The sequence below is a fragment of the Rattus norvegicus genome, chromosome 5, assembly GCF_021556685.1.
Source record: "Rattus norvegicus strain SHRSP/BbbUtx chromosome 5, alternate assembly SHRSP_T2T, whole genome shotgun sequence".
NCBI lineage: Eukaryota > Metazoa > Chordata > Mammalia > Rodentia > Muridae > Rattus > Rattus norvegicus.
The window spans coordinates 14,657,395-14,676,661 of NC_141538.1; the positions used below are offsets into that span (position 1 = coordinate 14,657,395).

The following is a 19,267-nucleotide window of genomic DNA, read 5'->3' on the forward strand; positions in this document are numbered from 1 at the left end:
GAGAGGGGAGAGATGGCGCCAGGGGCTGTGAGAGGGGAGAGATGGCACCAGGGGCTGTGAGAGGGGAGAGATGGCGCCGGGGCTGTGAGAGGGGAGAGATGGCGCCAGGGGCTGTGAGCGGGGAGAGATGGCGCCAGGGGCTGTGAGAGGGGAGAGATGGCGCCAGGGGCTGTGAGAGGGGAGAGATGGCGCCAGGGGCTGTGAGAGGGGAGAGATGGCGCCAGGGGCTGTGAGAGGGGAGAGATGGCGCCGGGGCTGTGAGAGGGGAGAGATGGCGCCCCGGGATGTGAGAAGAACAGCTGGCCAACTTTCACCAGCTCCCAAAAGAATAGAAAGGTTACCAAGGCCAAACAGCATTACTTAGTTACTATTTTCTTCTAAAACTGTACTTTGACTTCCAGTCACTGCCTTGACGCCCTCTGTGAAGCAGTATGTAAGACAATATATAGGAAATTCTCTTACAAAAGCTTTCATGTACCATAAAGAACAGAGGGCAACAGAAAACATTACCCTGAGTAGTAACACTACAGGCAGTAGCTTACATTTAATCTACTTTAAGTTCCCCTACTATCCAGATCTTCTACAATATTTAGTAATTTCCATCAGGACAAGTAAATGTCATTCCAAACCAGAACGTTGTTAGTTGTAAGTCCCTTTCAATAGTGTATCATTTGAGTGCTGCTTCGGGCAGATACAGAGAAATGGTAAGTAAGATGAACCAGAAGTCTAACTTTTATGACCTAAAAACCCACGAGATCCTATGACTCACTCCACCCCACTTGGGAAACAGTTTATCTCTCAGCTGAGATAACTATGACTCAGTATGTTTTTGAAAACTCTTATAAACGATACCTTGCAGATTTCTGTATTTTTTAAACTATATAATGTGGATATGTATGTCGATGCCCCTGAAGGCCAGAGAGGATGCTGAAAAACACTGACCTGGGGCTCCCAGATGATTGTGAACCGTCTTACAAGAACAGCAAGGGCTATCTTTCCAGCCTCGAGATTTATGTAATTTTAAAATCAGGAGACAGGGTTAAGTAATGAAAATTTACCTTTCTAAATATAAAAACAACTTTCTAGAGAGGCACCGCAATCTACTCATTAAATGCACTGGGGGTGGCGGCCAAGATTGGTTTTTTGTTTGTTGTTTAACAACATAACTGAAACTAAGCTTAGGACACAGAGATTCTCTAATCCAGGCTCTGCGAGAGCACTGTCTGGCCGCCATCAAACTTTCTAAGACAGTGTCTTCCACCTACATCAGCAGCTGGCAGAATCTGGCCTGATGCCTCTCAAAGATCGTGGTACCTCACTGCAGATGTTAAAAACTATGTGCAACTATGGGCACTAGACTGTGAACTACTTACTAGCTGGATTAGGAATAAAATGGCTTCAGTCCCTTAGACAGCCAATGGTCGCTCAGATTTCCGACTCGCTTCGGCTGTGTTGGTATCTGAAAGCCGGAACTAATCACATCTAAGAATGATGCACAAGAGGAGTGTGCAGTTGACACTTTCAGAGCTAAGGCTGAGAGCTGAAGATTTTAACCAAAACGGCCTTGATGAATACCATACTTATTTGGCACAAAGGATTTGTATCTAACGCCATCTGACACTGAATTGTCCTTGACTCTCGGTCTCGTCTCTCACCCTCCTTCTTCACTTGGAACTGTCTGTCTTTCCACATTTCACATAAAGGCTAAGTCAAGCTGCTTCCGAAGAGTCGACCCCTTTTCTGCTTGGGAAACATGAACAGATTGACTCATCCAAATAAGCTTTAGACAGAAATGATGTAGTCTCTTACAGAATTGTAAAGTTTGTCAAACTCTGCATATCTCCTGAAGACGAACCATTCGCTTCTTCCCACAGAGACCAGAACTTTATAAACCTGTGGAAGAAAATAAATAAAAAAAAGACATAGTTTAACGAACTTCAACTGCAAAGGAACCATACACAAAATCTGCTAACTGTTTATGTGATTCTCCAAGATAAAAATGTGTATCGAATGAAACAAACTTTGTGTTCTAGGAATATTAACTATTCTTTACTTTTGAGTAATTTAACACTTGCATTTTAAATTTATGTAATCAACATTTTTGTTAACAAACCGTTTTTAAAAACACATACACACACCAGTACAAACCAGAAGATGGAAGGCTTTTTTAATCCTTATTAGCTCACCACAAGTAATTCAAGGTAAGAGTATTTGAGTATCTCCAGTAAAACACACTGAACTGCTGAACTTTCTGTTATTTTCAGAGAATAGCCATGGGTGTGTGTGCTCTGTCAGGACTACCGACTGCTAACAGAGGATGATCCTGCGTGCGTGTGTGTGTGTGTGTGTGTGTGTGTGTGTGTGTGTGTGTGTGTGTGTGTGTGTGCACGCGCGCGCGCGTGCGCACTCGCGAGCGCTCTGTCAGAACTACCGACTGCTAACACGCGGCCATTCTTGCCTCATCTTTTCTTTCCCAAGAGCAAAACACTGTAGAATCAAGTGACGCCATTTTCTTACTCATCAGCTAGCTATGCCTTGAAGTTCTAAAGCACTTTCAGAAGTGATGCCTGGCCACAGGTAACACTCAGCGACTGCTTTTCTTCCTAGTACCTTTCAAACAGTAATGGTATCCTTTCATTCTTCTAATGCCATTTTACAATTGTGTCTAATGTCTTCACATATAACCTCATTTAATTATAATCAATAGTCCTATGAATGAGCAGAATTATAGCCTCCCACTATGTCAGTCAAAAAGCTGATTTACTTAATGTTTATAATGATAACTAGATAAGAGCTGCTTTAGGGGATGTTTGCTCACATTCTTAGTGTTGGGAGAAAAGCAGGTTCGTCTCAGACACTCACACACGTACGTACAAACTATCCTTTCCCACAAAAGGAAAGTAACTGAAATCTACAAGTTCACTCTAGATAACACCGTGAGGAAGACGAGGCTCTGATATTTTGTAATAGACGGTATAAACGGACAGGGCCCTCAGCCACATTAAAGCTGTAGCCTTCTTTGAGAAAAGCGATGAAATCTCACTGGAGTTGAGGCAAAGCCACTGCTATCAGACACTTGACACTTATCAAATGAAAGATAACAGTGCTTAAGATTCAAGCCGTTGTTGAACAGTCAGAGGGCTGATCCACGTCGACTGTTAGTTCATGTTGTCAAATACACTTAAGATGCCACGAAATGTTTCTTTTCAGAGAACATTCATGGACATTCCTCGCTGTATAAAGCTATTAATATGTGCCAGAAATGAGGAGACTTAGTCACAGGCCAGTGACGTGACCAAGAGTGGACAGCGGAGTCTCCTGAGCAGGAGTCAGGGAAGCAGCCTGGATGCAAAAGGACAAAAGCAGGTCTACGTGACTGCGGGCATCTTAAATCCCTTGTACTGATTTTCTGATGAGGACACAGAACAGGGAGACGGGCTCTCTGGGTTACAGCCAAGGCAGCAGCCAAGTCTAGGTTCCAGGACATGATGGGGGTCTCTGGAGCAAACACCACACACACACAGACACAGACACAGACACAGACACAGACACAGACACACACACACACACACACCCCTGGGCACTTGAAGGAAGTATATGAACAAGATGCCTTTTGCAGGGTCTCTGAAACACCAGGACATAGCTTGAGAACGTCAGGGTGCAGGCCCTGTCAGGCTTCCCCTACTCTTTCACAGAATGTATCTCTCCCTGAAAAGACCAAAGGACACCTAAGCTACTATCCGTACAGTAGGAATGTCTGCCAAACTTGGTGGGAGTCGAAGTTCCTGAAGCACAGAACAGCCCAAAGGTAAGAAAAAGGAGCAAAGGAAGGAAAAGTTGCGTACACTCCACTATTTTATCCAAGCTGTAACAAACAGCCTTTGCCAACCTTCAAGGTGCAGTTGCTAGAAATTTTGGTTACACAAATGTATTAACAAGTATGTACCATTTAAGATATTGTTACAACACACATTCGCACGCGCGCGTGCGCGCACACTGCAAACATACACAATTCTGCACTTAAGAGGCTGGGGAGAGATAAACAGCCAGATCCACACTCCAACCTCTGTATCAATGCAGGGAGGCATTTGTTTAGGAACAGAGAACAGGGTAGGTGAACTGCTTCCTGGTTCCACATCTCGGACCCTGAGAGCGAGCTACCATTTGCAGTTGCTTCTGCAAGCTAATGAGGCGGAATACAGTGTCTGGGGTGTTTAGCTTAATATTTCAGCTCTTCTCAGCTCCCAGGTCAGCATGAATTCCAGCTCAAAGTCACTTACCACAGCAAGGACTCAGTGGTCTACTCCTGTGGTGGTCCAAAGGGCGCTGATGCGCAATGCCGAGAACGAAGGCACTGCACCAGTCAAGTGCTCTACTAGAACCTGCTCTCAACTACAGAAGACAGTCCCAAGTCAGCCCAGCAAGGACAGGCCAGCTATGACACTGCCTGTGCAATCACTAAGCCAGAGTATGGAGAACGACGAACAGGCTGTGTGTTCTGCACACATCTGTAATCCAAACTCTGAGGGAAGGCAGAGATAGGAGGATTGTTTTTGGCTTTTTGGCTTTTAGTAATAAAGGAAACACGAACCCCAGATGCAAGGAAAGACCCCAATTCCCCAATTCCTCAAAGGAATTAGCATAGAGTGACAAAGGACACCCAAGAGTACCTGATGACTTTTGTCCTCTATGGGCCGCACATGCACACGTACAGTAAGAACGCATACACATTCAGATAGATATTGTTTTCCAGACACTGATAACATAACTAGAACATACTCGTCGTACCTACTGTTTATAAAGCAAATACTGTGGCACCAAAGTCAGAGATGCCTTTGTATACCTTTAAGGTAGAAAAAGAGGTAAAGCGGGGAAACATTGTAAAAATGAGGTGGAAAGTAATAAATGCCATGAGGCACTGTGGAAATTTCAGGACAGTAGTTTTTAACATGGGCTCAGGGACCTTGGAGTCTACAACGCTTGACAGTTGTACAAAGCTAACATTGCAAAGGCACACTGTCTACACACATGTATCTGACAAGAGGACTTGTGAGTTTCATACAATTCTCCAAAGAGATAGGCAATCAGGCAAAAATCTGCACTAAAAAGAACAATTACTGTTAGAGCAGCCAAAGGAAGCTTCGCTTTCTTATTATTTTTTCTCCTCTCTCTCTCTCTTTTTGAGGCAGGGTTTCTCTGTGTAGCCCTGGCTGTGTTGGAACTTGCTCTGTAGACAAGGGTGGCCTTGAACTCAGAGAACCGCCTTCCTGTACAGCGCTGGGATTAGAGATATGCACCACCACTACCTGGCCTAAAGAAGGTTTTGGGAGGGTAGCTCATTCAAGAGAAAAAAAACCTGAACCTGTGGAGAGGAGGGGGCGGATTCCTGGTTAGGAAAGAATGCAGGCGGGGTTGGGGATTTAGCTCAGTGGTAGAGCGCTTTTGCTTGCCTAGCAAGCGCAAGGCCCTGGGTTCGGTCCCCAGCTCCGGAAAAAAAAAAAAAAAAAAGAATGCAGGCATGGGGGGAGGGGAGTGTGGGGGAGGGGAAGTGTCGACATAGGCTGTCCTAATTCTCCTACCACACACTTACCGTGAACCTCTTCTTTTTCTCTCTGTGTTCGTCAGAGCTGGGAATGCTCACACTTGGGCAGCTCTCCTTGTAGTCCATAGTACAGTCTCTATGCATTTAATGTCTTGAAGGACACAGAAATTGAGTCTGAAGTTTCCAAGGTCTCAGCAGAAGGTAAATATGATTAACTAGTCCAAAATATGAAACCTCTTGAGGTAATGTTCAAACTCCATCATGGAACCTGAAAGGACAGGAAAAAAAAACATGATTAGAAAACCAATTTCAGAGCGTCTGGTATGTCATTTGGCCTTTGAAGGGGACTGTGTGTGAAGGCTTCATCCCAGAGACATAGGGAATGGTTCAATATATGAAAATGAGGATAAAAATAAAGAAATATAATCTACCCTAAGAACAAACTGAAAGAAAAAAACCAACCCAATCGTCTCATTAGATACAGAAAAGATCTTTGACAAAGTCCAACCGTCCTTCATGATAAAAACCTTGGAGAGACAGATATAAGGGACACACCTAAACATAATAAAGGCTACATGTAAAAAGCTGATAGCCAGCATCAAATTAAATAGAGGAACTCAAAGTGATTCCACTAAAGTCAGAAACAAGGTAAGGTTGCCCTCTCAGCTCTCCACACTATTGAGAATAGTACTTAGTATTAGACAGAGCAGTAAGACAACTGAAGGAGATCAAGGGGATACACATAGGAAGGAAAGAAGTCAACGTCTTCTCATTTGCATACCCTACAAATTCCCACCAAGGAAATTCTACAGCAGATAAACATTTCAGCAAAATGCTGGATACAAAAATAATTTATAAAAATCAGTATATACAAATGATAAACAGACTGAACAAGAAATCATTTTACCGGGCTGGAGAGATGGCTCAGAGGTTAAGAGCTCCGAATGCTCTTCCAGAGGTCCTGAGTTCAATTCCCAGCAACCACATGGTGGCTCACAACCATCTGTAATGAGATCTGATGCCCTCTTCTGGTGTGTCTGAAGACAGCTACAGTGTGCTTATATACATTAAGTAAATAAATAAATCTTTAAAAAAAAAAAAGAAATCATCTTACCATAACCTTGAATAAATAAAATATGTTAGAGTAACTCTAACTAAGCAAGTCTTATATAATAAGACTTATATAATAAAAACTTCACATCTTTGAAGAAAGAAGGTGGGAAAATCTCCCATGCTCATAAATAGGTGGAATTAACATAGTAAAAATGACCATCCTACCAAAAGCAATCTACAGATCCAATGCAATCCCCATTGAAATTCCAACACAATTCTTTGCAGATCTTGAAAGAACCAATCTCAGCGTCACTGGACACAAAAAGCCCAGGAAGCTAAAACAAACCTAGGCAATAAAAGAGCTGCAGGAGGTGTCACCATTCCAGATCTCAAGTTGTACTGCAGAGCCACAGTAACAAAAACAGCCATGTATAGTCACAAAAAGCCATGTTGATCAATAGAATTGAACTGAAGACCCAAACATAAATCCAGACACATAATCTTTGATAAAAAAACAAGAAACGAACACTGGGGGAAACAAACAACCTAGGATCCTCAACAAATGGTGCTGGTCAAACTGGCAGTCTGCGTGTAGAAGAACACAAACAGATCCATGTTTCCCACCATGCACAGAACTCCAAATGGATCAAAAAGACCAGAACTTAAACAAGATACCTTGAACCCGATAGGATAGAAAGTGGGGAACAGCTTTGAACTCATTAGCAAAGGAGACAACTTCCTGAGTTGTCTTTAGTGCAGGCACTAATATAAAAAATTAATGAATGAGACCTCATGAAACAGAAAAGCGTCTGTAAGGCAAAGGACATCATCGTTTGGACAAAGCAGCAGTCTACAGAATGGGAAAAGGATTTTTACCAACTCCACATCTGATAGAGGACTAATATCTAAAATATATAAAGAACTTAAGAAAATAGATATCAAAAAATTAAATAATACAATTTAAAAAATGGGGTAGAGATCTAAACAGAAATTCCCAATAAAAGAAACGCAAATGACTGAGAGACACTTTTTAAAAAATGTTCAGTACCCTAGCCATCAGGAAAACAGGAGTCAAAGCTACTTTGAGATGCCATCTTAACACTTGGAAGAATGGCTAGACTCTGTAACGCAGGTGACAGTTCATGCTGGCAAGGATGTGGCACAAGGAGAATACATCCTTTACTGGTGGGACTGCAAACTTGTAAAATAGGAGCTCCTTAGGGGGGAAAAATCAATCTACCTCAAGACGCAGCTATAACTACTTCTGAGCATATACCCCAAGGACCATTCACCATACAATAAGGACACTTATGCAACCATGGTCATTGCTGCTCTTTTTAATAGCTGGGAATTGTAACAACCTAGATGTGCCCCAAATGAAGAATAGATAAAGAAAATGTGGTACATTTACACAGTGGAATATTACTCAGCTGTTAAAAATGGCACCATGAAATTTGTAGGCAAATGGTTGAAACTAGGAAAAAAATCATCCTGAGTGAGGTAACCCAAACTCAGTAAGATAAATATGATATGTATGATTATATTAGCCATTACATAAATGATAAACTGCAATCTGCAGTCTGAGAGAGGGTAGAAGAAGGGGCTAGAGGGAATGGAATAGATTTTATGAGTGGACTGGGTGTGGGAGTGCGACAGATGGAAACAGGAGGATCAAGTCGGGAGGGGAAAGGGGGGAGGTACTGAGGGAATCCAAGGAGAGACAGCTAGTATTGAGGGGAATTTGAGGAATGAAATAAAAACCCCGTTCAGTGGAAATGTCTTAAAATGAAATATATGAAGAGGATCCTAATGAAGTCTCCAAATCATGAGGGAAACACGGTCTTAACTGGTCATCTGCTGCCACCGAACAAAGCTTCCAGTACTAGTATAGGGTTACATGCAATTCAGGTGTTGGCCAAGAGGTCCCATGGAAATCACCAAACCGTTCTTCCCTAACGGACTGCAGGAACCCACTGCTTTAGAAAACACCTGCACAGCTCATGACCATTGCCAGGCTGACGGGTGCCTACCCAGAACCTTCTCCCAAGGTTCTAGCATCTTTGGTATGGAAACATACTCTACAGGCAACCAAAAGAGAAATGTAAACACCAACCAAGCCCCAAAAACTTTCATCTACAAATCTGTCTGCTGGCAAAATATGCTAGGGCAATGGTGGCACAAAGCTAGTGTACAGGGGTAACCAACCAATGTCTGCTCTAACTTACGGCTTAAACCATGGGATAGAACTCGTACCCAACACTGTCTGAGTGACTAGATAAGCCAGAGCCCCCACCCCAAAAGTAGTGATAAAATGACATTCTACTACATTCATAGATATGTGTCTTGTTCAGCCATTACCAAAGACGCTTCCTTTTACAGCAGACAGAAACAAATGCATAGAGTCATGGCCAGATATGGGGGGGGGGGGGGGCAGAGACAGACATGCAGACAGCAAGAGACCAAGACCTTAGAACACACACTCTAAATGGGATTTCTCCATCAAATCCCTCCCCTCAGAGCTCAGGAACCCCCACAGAAGAGGAGGCAGAAAGAGAGAAAGAGCCATAGGGAGGAGGACGTCAGGAGAACAAAGACAGCCAAATCAACTGAGCAAAGCTCCCATGAACCCACAGACACTGAGGCAGCAAGCACAGCCTACAGGGCCTGCACCAGGTCCTGTGTGTGTATTAAGGGGGACTCCTGGATGTGGGAACTAGTGTGGCTCTGATTCCTGTGCCTTCCCTTGAGGCTCCTTCTACCTTGTCCAACCTCCATGTTATGATTTCTGCTTTATCTTGTTATATTTTGTTGTGTTGTGTTTGGTTGTTAGCTCTTAGAAGCCTGATCTTTCCAGTCAGAGACAGAAAGGGAGTGGATCTGGATGGGAGGAGGTGGGGAGGGACTAGAAGGAGTAGAGGGAGGGAAACTGTAATATACTGTATGAGAAAGAAATCTACTTTCAGAAAGGGGAAAAAGATATAAAAACAGGACATATATTGGGGTTGGGGATTTAGCTCAGTGGTAGAGCTCTTGCCTAGCAAGCGCAAGGCCCTGGGTTCGGTCCCCAGCTCCGAAAAAAAAGAAAAGAAAAAAAAATAGGACATATATTAATAAGGGAGAGCCCTTCTATGGAGGGAGAGGATGGTACAGTGGCATGCAAGGTGTCACCAGTTGGGCACAGACAGATGGCGGAGTGATTGTGACAGGGCTGGCATTACTTCCAGGTGTCCTTGGCCGTGTGCACCAAGCAAATGACTAGTAGAATGTGGCTGCTTTGTGGTCTTTCATTTCTTACAGCTGCCTGCAGACAGGAGGGAGAGTCAGGCCAGAACTTAATGGTAAATGGTGAGGAGCAATGAAACATGCAGCCACGCAGTCCTCGATGCTACCTGAGGGCGCTTGTCGGGAAGCAGATCCCGGATGGTGGGGAAGCACGAGCGAGGCTCAGAATGACGGCCCCCACTTCCACTAGACTGAACTCACCCAACTCAGTGAAGCTGCCTGAGCTCCTCTGGGGACACCCAGACTTCCAATGCCTCCCCATCCCGTCCCCAAGCTCCATGTGACTCTTTCAAGTTGTTTCCAAAGGAGACATCAATTCCCCTCAGTTATGGTCTCACTTTTTTTTTTTTTATCATCATCCCAAAACCCAACTGAGCTTACGAAGAAGTTCAAGGTAACAGAGAACACACTGAATTCAACTTAGAATTATCATGACCCATTACAAGGCCAAGCGCACATACTGTTGATTTTTCTTCAATTCTTTCCCAAGAGTTAACTACAGTCACCTCAGAGTGGATATCCACTGTAGAAGGGGAACTATGAAACCCTTCCAAAGGTTATTGGAGACCATCTCTGAACAGACACCGATTTTGGTGGACACAAAATGTATTCTACTACTCAGAGCAGGACTCCTAAAGATGGTGTAAGAGAGAACATTCGCTATAGAATCTTGGTGCGTCCAATGGAAACAGATCTTGTGTCTGTTTGTTTCCCTTGTCCTAGAGTTTTGCTGAAACTTACATATGAGTAGCTTGCCAAATTGCCACAATGAATCCTTGTCTTGCCAAAAAAGCTATTGCGGAAGAAAAGAGCCTTGTAGAAACCTCTGACAAGCATCAAAAGAGTTACTCACAGTTTGTCAACAGCTATTGTCCACTTGGTTCCTGGCTGACAGCCCTTCTTTTTTTTTTTTTTTTTAAATAAATTATTGAATACATTTATTTATTTATTTATTTATTTATTTATTTATTTTATTAACTTGAGTATTTCTTATATACATTTCAAGTGTTATTCCCTTTCCCGGTTTCCGGGCAAACATCCCCCTCCCCCCTCCCCTTCCTTATGGGTGTTCCCCTCCCAACCCTCCCCCCATTGCCGCCCTCCCCCCATAGTCTAGTTCACTGGGGGTTCAGTCTTAGCAGGACCCAGGGCTTCCCCTTCCATTGGTGCTCTTACTAGGATATTCATTGCTACCTATGGGGTCAGAGTCCAGGGTCAGTCCATGTATAGTAGTCTTTAGGTAGTGGCTTAGTCCCTGGAAGCTCTGGTTGCTTGGCATTGTTGTACATATGGGGTCTCGAGCCCCTTCAAGCTCTTCCAGTTCTTTCTCTGATTCCTTCAACGGGGGTCCTATTCTCAGTTCAGTGGTTTGCTGCTGGCATTCGCCTCTGTATTTGCTGTATTCTGGCTGTGTCTCTCAGGAGCGATCTACATCCGGCTCCTGTCGGTCTGCACTTCTTTGCTTCATCCATCTTGTCTAATTGGGTGGCTGTATATGTATGGGCCACATGTGGGGCAGGCTCTGAATGGGTGTTCCTTCTGTGTCTGTTTTAATCTTTGCCTCTCCCTTCCCTGCCAAGGGTATTCTTTTTCCTCATTTAAAGAAGGAGTGAAGCATTCACATTTTGATCATCCGTCTTGAGTTTCGTTTGTTCTAGGGATCTAGGGTAATTCAAGCATTTGGGCTAATAGCCACTTATCAATGAGTGCATACCATGTATGTCTTTCTGTGATTGGGTTAGCTCACTCAGGATGATATTTTCCAGTTCCAACCATTTGCCTATGAATTTCATAAACTCGTTGTTTTTGATAGCTGAGTAATATTCCATTGTGTAGATGTACCACATTTTCTGTATCCATTCCTCTGTTGAAGGGCATCTGGGTTCTTTCCAGTTTCTGGCTATTATAAATAAGGCTGCGATGAACATAGTGGAGCACGTGTCTCTTTTATATGTTGAGGCATCTTTTGGGTATATGCCCAAGAGAGGTATAGCTGGATCCTCAGGCAGTTCAATGTCCAATTTTCTGAGGAACCTCCAGACTGATTTCCAGAATGGTTTTACCAGTCTGCAATCCCACCAACAATGGAGGAGTGTTCCTCTTTCTCCGCATCCTCGCCAGCATCTGCTGTCACCTGAGTTTTTGATCTTAGCCATTCTCACTGGTGTGAGGTGAAATCTCAGGGTTGTTTTGATTTGCATTTCCCTTATGACTAAAGATGTTGAACATTTCTTTAGGTGTTTCTCAGCCATTCGGCATTCCTCAGCTGTGAATTCTTTGTTTAGCTCTGAACCCCATTTTTTAATAGGGTTATTTGTTTCCCTTCGGTCTAACTTCTTGAGTTCTTTGTATATTTTGGATATAAGGCCTCTATCTGTTGTAGGATTGGTAAAGATCTTTTCCCAATCTGTTGGTTGCCGTTTTGTCCTAACCACAGTGTCCTTTGCCTTACAGAAGCTTTGCAGTTTTATGAGATCCCATTTGTCGATTCTTGATCTTAGAGCATAAGCCATTGGTGTTTTGTTCAGGAAATTTTTTCCAGTGCCCATGTGTTCCAGATGCTTCCCTAGTTTTTCTTCTATTAGTTTGAGTGTGTCTGGTTTGATGTGGAGGTCCTTGATCCACTTGGACTTAAGCTTTGTACAGGGTGATAAGGATGGATCGATCTGCATTCTTCTACATGTTGCCCTCCAGTTGAACCAGCACCATTTGCTGAAAATGCTATCTTTTTTCCATTGGATGGTTTTGGCTCCTTTGTCAAAAATCAAGTGCCCATAGGTGTGTGGGTTCATTTCTGGGTCTTCAATTCTATTCCATTGGTCTATCTGTCCTGACAGCCCTTCTAACCAACCACTCTACTCTCACTAACAAAAAATACTCTGCCCGTTCTCCCTTTTGAGCTCAGAAACCGTATCACTATCAAAAAGCTGGTGGATCCTATCATATCTCCGCTTAAACTGCCTGCCTAGCTGGGCAAGAGCCAAAAACATCGTGGGGCATGTCTATGGAGTGCCGACCTCTAACCAGGTGGTGGTGCTAATCCCAGATGCAATCCCAGATGAGGTATGTTAGGTCGGTGACTGTTAGGATAATCTCTGACGGCAAGTATACAGCTTATGACCTGATAACTGCCTCTTCTATCAGCAGTGAAAGACAAGGAGATGCTATCACATGACAGAAATAGCTGTACCTACTGAACACTGTCATACCAGAGGGCTGACGTGTGCACTGTTGTCAAAGTATGGTCTAGACTCATAACAGTGGTTCTCAACCTGTGATTCGTAACCTCTCGGTTGACCAGCTCTTCACAGAGGTCATGTATCAGATATCCTGCATATTAGATGTCTACACCATTAGATTCATAACAGTAGCAAAATTACAGTTATGAAGTAGCAACAGAAATAACTTTACGGTTGAGGGTCACCACAATGTGAGGAACGGTATAAAAGAGTAAAAGCATTAGGGACCATGATCATGTTGACTGCACAGGCCACCACTGATCCACCACATTGACGACACTAGATTAATTGTCCCCAGTGAACAAGAAACAACAAACACTCTGGACACCTGTGCAAGCCACAGAAACAGGGGATGGGAGGAAAATGCCACAGAGGCTCAGGGATCTGCTTTGCAGATCGTTCCCTAGGGCTTTGCTGCTCAGACAGGATGTCCTGGGGCTCAGGTGAGAGACGACATTGCCTCCACTGAGACAAGAGCAAAACAACCCAGGCTTCATGTCTGGATGTGCTTGTTCTGACCCACTTTCTGAGGAACCCGGAGACTGCCAGGTTTTATCGACACCTATTCTATAAAAAGGTGCTTAAAGATGAAAGCTGCCTAACCCCTGAGCCTCTGCCTGGTCACTCTCCACAGAGACAGAAATGACGCAGAGTGGTTTGAGGTGTCCCTGACAAGCGTCAAGAGTGACATCTACTGCCCCTTAGCATTTGCCACAGCTCCTGCCCATTTGGTTCCCGTTTTTTTTGGTACTTCATCTGGGAAGAGATTGGACAGTTCTCTGTGTGCATCCAAGAGACTGAAAACAGGAACAGGAAATGGACAGGGCATCATTTAAGTCACCAAACCACTATGTATGTACAACGGCATTCCACTTGGTATAATAAAGGTAAAAATGATTTCGGGCAGGTCTGGAGGGCCCAAGTTTAAGCGCAGGGTAAGTAGTAGAGTCCACTGGTAACAGGATTTAAACCAAGATGGACAGATGTTACGAGATTTTTATCCATGTACCACTCTGTATAGACACTCTACAGGATCCTCAGGAACAAATGGAGAAGACTTGTCAAGTTTTATTAACTTTTTTGATTTGACATAGGGTTTTGTTATGATGCCCAGACTGGTCTTGAACTCCTGGGCTTAAATGGTCCTGCCTACCTCAGCCTCCTAAGTAGTTGGGCCCCCAGGAGCCACCATGCCCATCTTTCATGAACGCACATTTAAGTAGTCAAAAACAGAATTAGGAAAAAGTAATATTAATTTTTACTAGAAACTGAATTATTTATTCTATAAAAGCCAGGCAATCAAAAGTGTTCTCTGATCACACACTAAACAGCAAAATGAAGAGGTCTGTCCAAAAAACCAAAAAAAAAAAAAAAAAAAAACCCAAAAAAAGAGGGGGGGGAGTGGAAGGAGAACAGAAAAGGCTATTCTGGTCCTGCGGGGCTAAGTGCGAAGTTTTGGGGAAGTTCAGCGGTATTAGTTTTTCAAATAATAGTATTAACAAGAACAGGAAAGGATGTGTCTGCCCTCCACCAGCAGGACTGAAGACCATTTGCAGTTATTCTTGGGGGCAGCTGGCCTGCCCTGGCATATAAGACATGGCTACACTGAGACTAAACCATTAGATGCCATTCACAGCAGGAAACGTAGGCTTACTATCCACTCATCAACAAGACACAAAGAAATGGGTCAGGAAAGACCAGCCAGGTCTGAGGGACGACAGCCAACACAGCAGCGAAACATGGCACTGGTCACTAGTACATCGCAGCTCTCACCTGGGAGATTCGGCAACAGCTGAAGACACTTCTAATGGTCTGTACTTGAGGGGATCAGGAATGACACTGAGCATGACTACCCCACAGCAAAAAAAATGATCTGATCCGGTGTCAGTGCCGAGGTCATGAGACAGTGTTGGGGACTGCAGAACGACCTGTGACAATGCCCTTAAGTGTGAGGACCTGAGGGGAGTCCCTGGCACTATTCAAATGAAGGAGGGAGTGGTGATCTGACTATAATTCCAGTGTTCCAGGGACAGAGATCTGACGCCAGATCTAATCCCCAAGCAAGCAGGCTAGCTGGGCAATCAGAGTCAGGGCACTCTAGTTCAGGTGTGAGACCTTACCTCAGTAAACATGGTGGGAAATGACTGAAGAAGGCTCTCAACCTTAGCCTCTAGCCTCCACAGGCATGTGCACACTCACATAAAGAAACTGGTGCTTACTGGGCACTAACATAGGAACTGTTCTCAGTCCTCACAGCCATTTCTGAGGCAAATATCATTGTGCCCATTTTATAGATGGAGAAAAAAGCAAGCTAGGCTTTAATCACAGTTATGGGTCACAGCCCCCTGATTTAAGAGTACAGACCACCTACCACATCTCATTTCCTCATGCCCCTTTGTACTCAGCCTCTTCCACATCATCTTCAGAGATTCAGAGTTGAGAAGAGTCCCAGGCATCTAGAAGGCAACAAAGTTCTAGAAGGCAAACCTTAACAAAAAAGGCCATTTCTGATTCTGCCTCAGGGAGGGACAGAGACCAGGAAGCAGTGTCAAGACTCCTGCCTTCCCACTCTGAAAACATGCCAAACACGCCAATATAACAAGAGCTTTGTACAGAACACGCTGCGTGCTGGCCTCACCACAGAGATGACCAAGAGCCAGGATGGCACCAAGAACGTATCTTTCAGAAATTCGTGCTGTGATGCTGGTCAAAAGCCCATGGCTTACACCCTAGGGGAGAAACTACTGTTGTTACGTTAAGTGGGCTGTTATCAAAACACTTTCTAAATATTCCCATGTAGGCTCACAGATGTTTGCTGTCAGTCTTGGTCAGAGAAGCCCCCATGTTCAGAGGGCAGCAGTTAATGCAGACTCTCACAGTTCATCAAGGTTTGATACTGACAGTTGAATGATCAGCCCTAAATAGGACATCCAGATCAACCACCAAAATACCCAAAGAACATCACAAAAGAAGAGGGGAAAGAATAAAAGAATTGGGAGCTGGAGGACAGCTATGAAATGCTGTCTTCTGGATGTGCTGTCATGAGCCCACAGCAGCCCTAGTTACATGCATAAGGCCTAAGGAAGATGAAGACAGTCACACTTCAGCACGGATGTGGGAGGAGCTCTGAACAAGACCAAGCCAGTCAACACTTCAGCACGGATGTGGGAGGAGCTCATGAGGCCCCACCCATAGCTCAGGACCTATTGGCAGCTGATGGCTGTTAGGAGACAGCCATTTTCCTTTGGTAATATGGCCCCCTGGAGTACGGACAGCCACACATTCGTGTATATATTAGGTAGCACTAAAACAAATCCATGAAGTTAGGAGAGGGATGTGTTCGGAGGAGTCCTGGGGAAAGTTGGAAGGGAAAAGGATATGTAGATAATCGAAATACACTATGTACGTATGATAGTCTCGATAAAATCATTAAGGATCGTAAAGAGTAGGGTAAAGCAAAAAGATATTTTCAACAAGAGAGGTAGTTTATCTTTTTAAATTTTATTTATTTATTTTAAAGACTTTAAATGTTTATTGTGTACATATGGGTAAGACACTACAGTAGGAAAATGTTCAACTTCTTGCCAGGCGGTGGTGGTGCACGACTTTAATCCTAGCACTCAGGAGGTAGAGGCAGGCAGACCTGTCTCTGAGTTTGAAACCAGCCTGGTCTCTAGAGTGAGTTCAGTAACAGGGCTACAGGAGAGACTGTGTCTCGAAAAACAAAAACAAAAAAACAAAAACAAAAAAACCACAAACAAACGAAAAACAAGAAAAAAGTGTAAATTCCATGTTAAGATTGTGTTCATCTAAATACTGCTTAAACGTATGATGTTCATGTGAATTGATGTCTACACGCAGGTGAGGGCAGGCATGAGATAAGCAAGGCTGGGCGGTGAAAAAGAAACGTGCCGGCAGAGGCTTGGAAAAGTGGAAGAGAATGAAGAGAAGAGAAGGATGACCCTCTCACCCCCACCCTATGTGGCTTTAATTAGCCACAGGTAACTATGAATATTTTATAAGGGATGGATAACTAGGACAATTTGTCTTATCTAGGTGAGCAGTTTATGTCAATTGGCTCTGACTTGATTGAGTGGACGTTTTGTGGAGTGAGAATTTACTGATATAAATCCGATGGCTAAATTACAAGCCTCTAGAGGTTTGATTTTACCAGGTTGCTGGGAATATGAACAGAGTCCACAGTCAGAGAGCCTTGAGATAGGCAGTCTCTGTATGGGACTGGCATGGCAGCCACCTGCCTAGGGAACTAGATGGATGGCCACCGATGGGCTAGTCAAGGAGAGACTGCCAGGGACAGAGAGGACAGAGAGGCGGGAGTAGTGTGCTTGGTCTCTTCTTAAACTGATTATTAATTACTACAACACATTCTTTTAAATTAAACGGTTTTAAGGCATTTCCTTTTTAGCACTGTCTCCATGTTCTGTCTATCGTACACTTATGACTGTGCTGGTCCTCTGTTTTGTTTGAGGTAAGATCTAAAGATTATTACTTTTACCTCTAAGAGGGTAAGGACAGTTCGGGGGATGCAGCTATGTGGGAGCCTTGGGTTCAGTCCCTGCCACCACTAAACTGGGCGAGGTGCTGCACTCCTGTAATCCCAGCCCTCAAGTGGCAGAGGTAGGAAGATGAGGAGTTCAAGGTCATTGAGGCTAGTGTGGGCTGGAGAAAAGCCCGCCCCACCCTCACTGCCTTTTAAAGCCTAATTTGTCACGACCTTAAAGACGGGTTCGGTACTGCCTAGCAAACCATACCGTATTTGAAAGCAGACGTACTCAAAAACTGTCAGTATAGATCTTTTTTTTTTTATGTTTTAAATATGTATTTATTTTGTATATGAGTACACTGTAGCTGTCTTCAGACACACCAGAAGAGGGCATCAGATCTTATTACAGATGGTTGTGAGCCACCATGTGGTTGCTGGGATTTGAACTCAGGACCTCTGGAAGAGCAGTCAGGGCTCTTAACTGCTGAGCCATCTCTCCAGCCCAGTATAGATTCTTCATGAAGTGGAGAGACAGAGACAGAGGCTCTCAAGAGGAGTCCTATTAAGGCAGAACTGGGAACTGGTATCTGAAAGCAACGATACCCAAAGGTAGGAGCTAAAAGGCCCAGGATGCTACAAAAGAAACCCCATGGACTACAATGCAAAGGTAGAAAAGTCCTCAAAGATAACCTAGAAACCTGCATGGGCTCTGATACAGTGAGGACTCTGTAGATAAAACACCACAGCAGCATCCAATGATTCTGAAGACACGGAGAAGGTAAGTCGCAGACTGGAAGAAAGCGTCTGCAAAAGCTCTCCGTAAAGGTCGACCTAACATATTCACAGAGTGCCTACAAAGGACTTTCTTAAAAAACACAATTTAAAAACTGGCGAAAAACCCTAACATCCAATCTCATCACATAAGGTTCCCATTGCCCAGCAAGACTTGCTGCCGAGTCTCAGGATTCCACTTCTGGGACCCATATGGTGGGTCACATACAAACTGTCCTCAGACCTCCACAGGCTCATTGTGGCACACACCTGCTCCCCAACCAAGCACAGAGACAAAGATAATTTAAAAGAAAATATACAGGTGGCAAGTAAGCACATGAAAGGACGCTCTTCATGACGTATGACGTAAATTAAAACGAGATTCTAGGGATGCTGCTGGGCAGCATCTCACACACTCAGGCCCTGCACTCAGTCCCTACTACAGGGGAGAGGAAGAGGGGGGAGAGGAGCAGAAGAGAGAAGAGGTAAGGAAGATATACACATCTATTAGAATGGCCAACAGCCAGAAAACTTAGACCATCAACCAAATGCTGAGGAAGGAGCAACAGGAACAGGAAAACAGTAAAGTCACTTTGGAAGACACTCTACTGGAGTCTTACAAAACTAAACCATGGAAGTTTAGAACATTTGCTCTTTTTTTAATTGGACATTTTATTTATTTGCATTTCAAATGTTATCCCCTTTCCAGGTTTCCCCTCTGGAAACCCCCTATCCCATAGAACACTTGCTGTTGTAGAGGACCTGAGTTCAGTTTCTAGCGCCCATGCTGGGCTGCTAATAACTGCCCACGACTTCCGTTCTAGGAAATCTGAAATCCATTTCTGGCCTCCGTACATGCTGCACACACATGTGCAC

General features: G+C 44.0%; 1 protein-coding gene across 10 annotated transcripts in view; it reads right to left on the reverse strand.

The window, feature by feature from the left end:
* Sgk3 (serum/glucocorticoid regulated kinase family, member 3) overlaps positions 1 to 19,267 on the reverse strand; it is a 124,859-nt gene that overhangs the window by 41,758 nt on the left and 63,834 nt on the right. For all 10 annotated transcript variants that reach the window (XM_087660233.1, XM_087660240.1, XM_087660235.1 and 7 more), the window contains 2 exon segments: positions 5,591 to 5,810; positions 1,810 to 1,893 (listed from right to left, as the gene is read on the reverse strand). In XM_087660233.1, the coding sequence (XP_087516359.1) occupies positions 1,810 to 1,893; positions 5,591 to 5,686 (180 nt within the window). In that variant the 5' untranslated portion in view covers positions 5,687 to 5,810.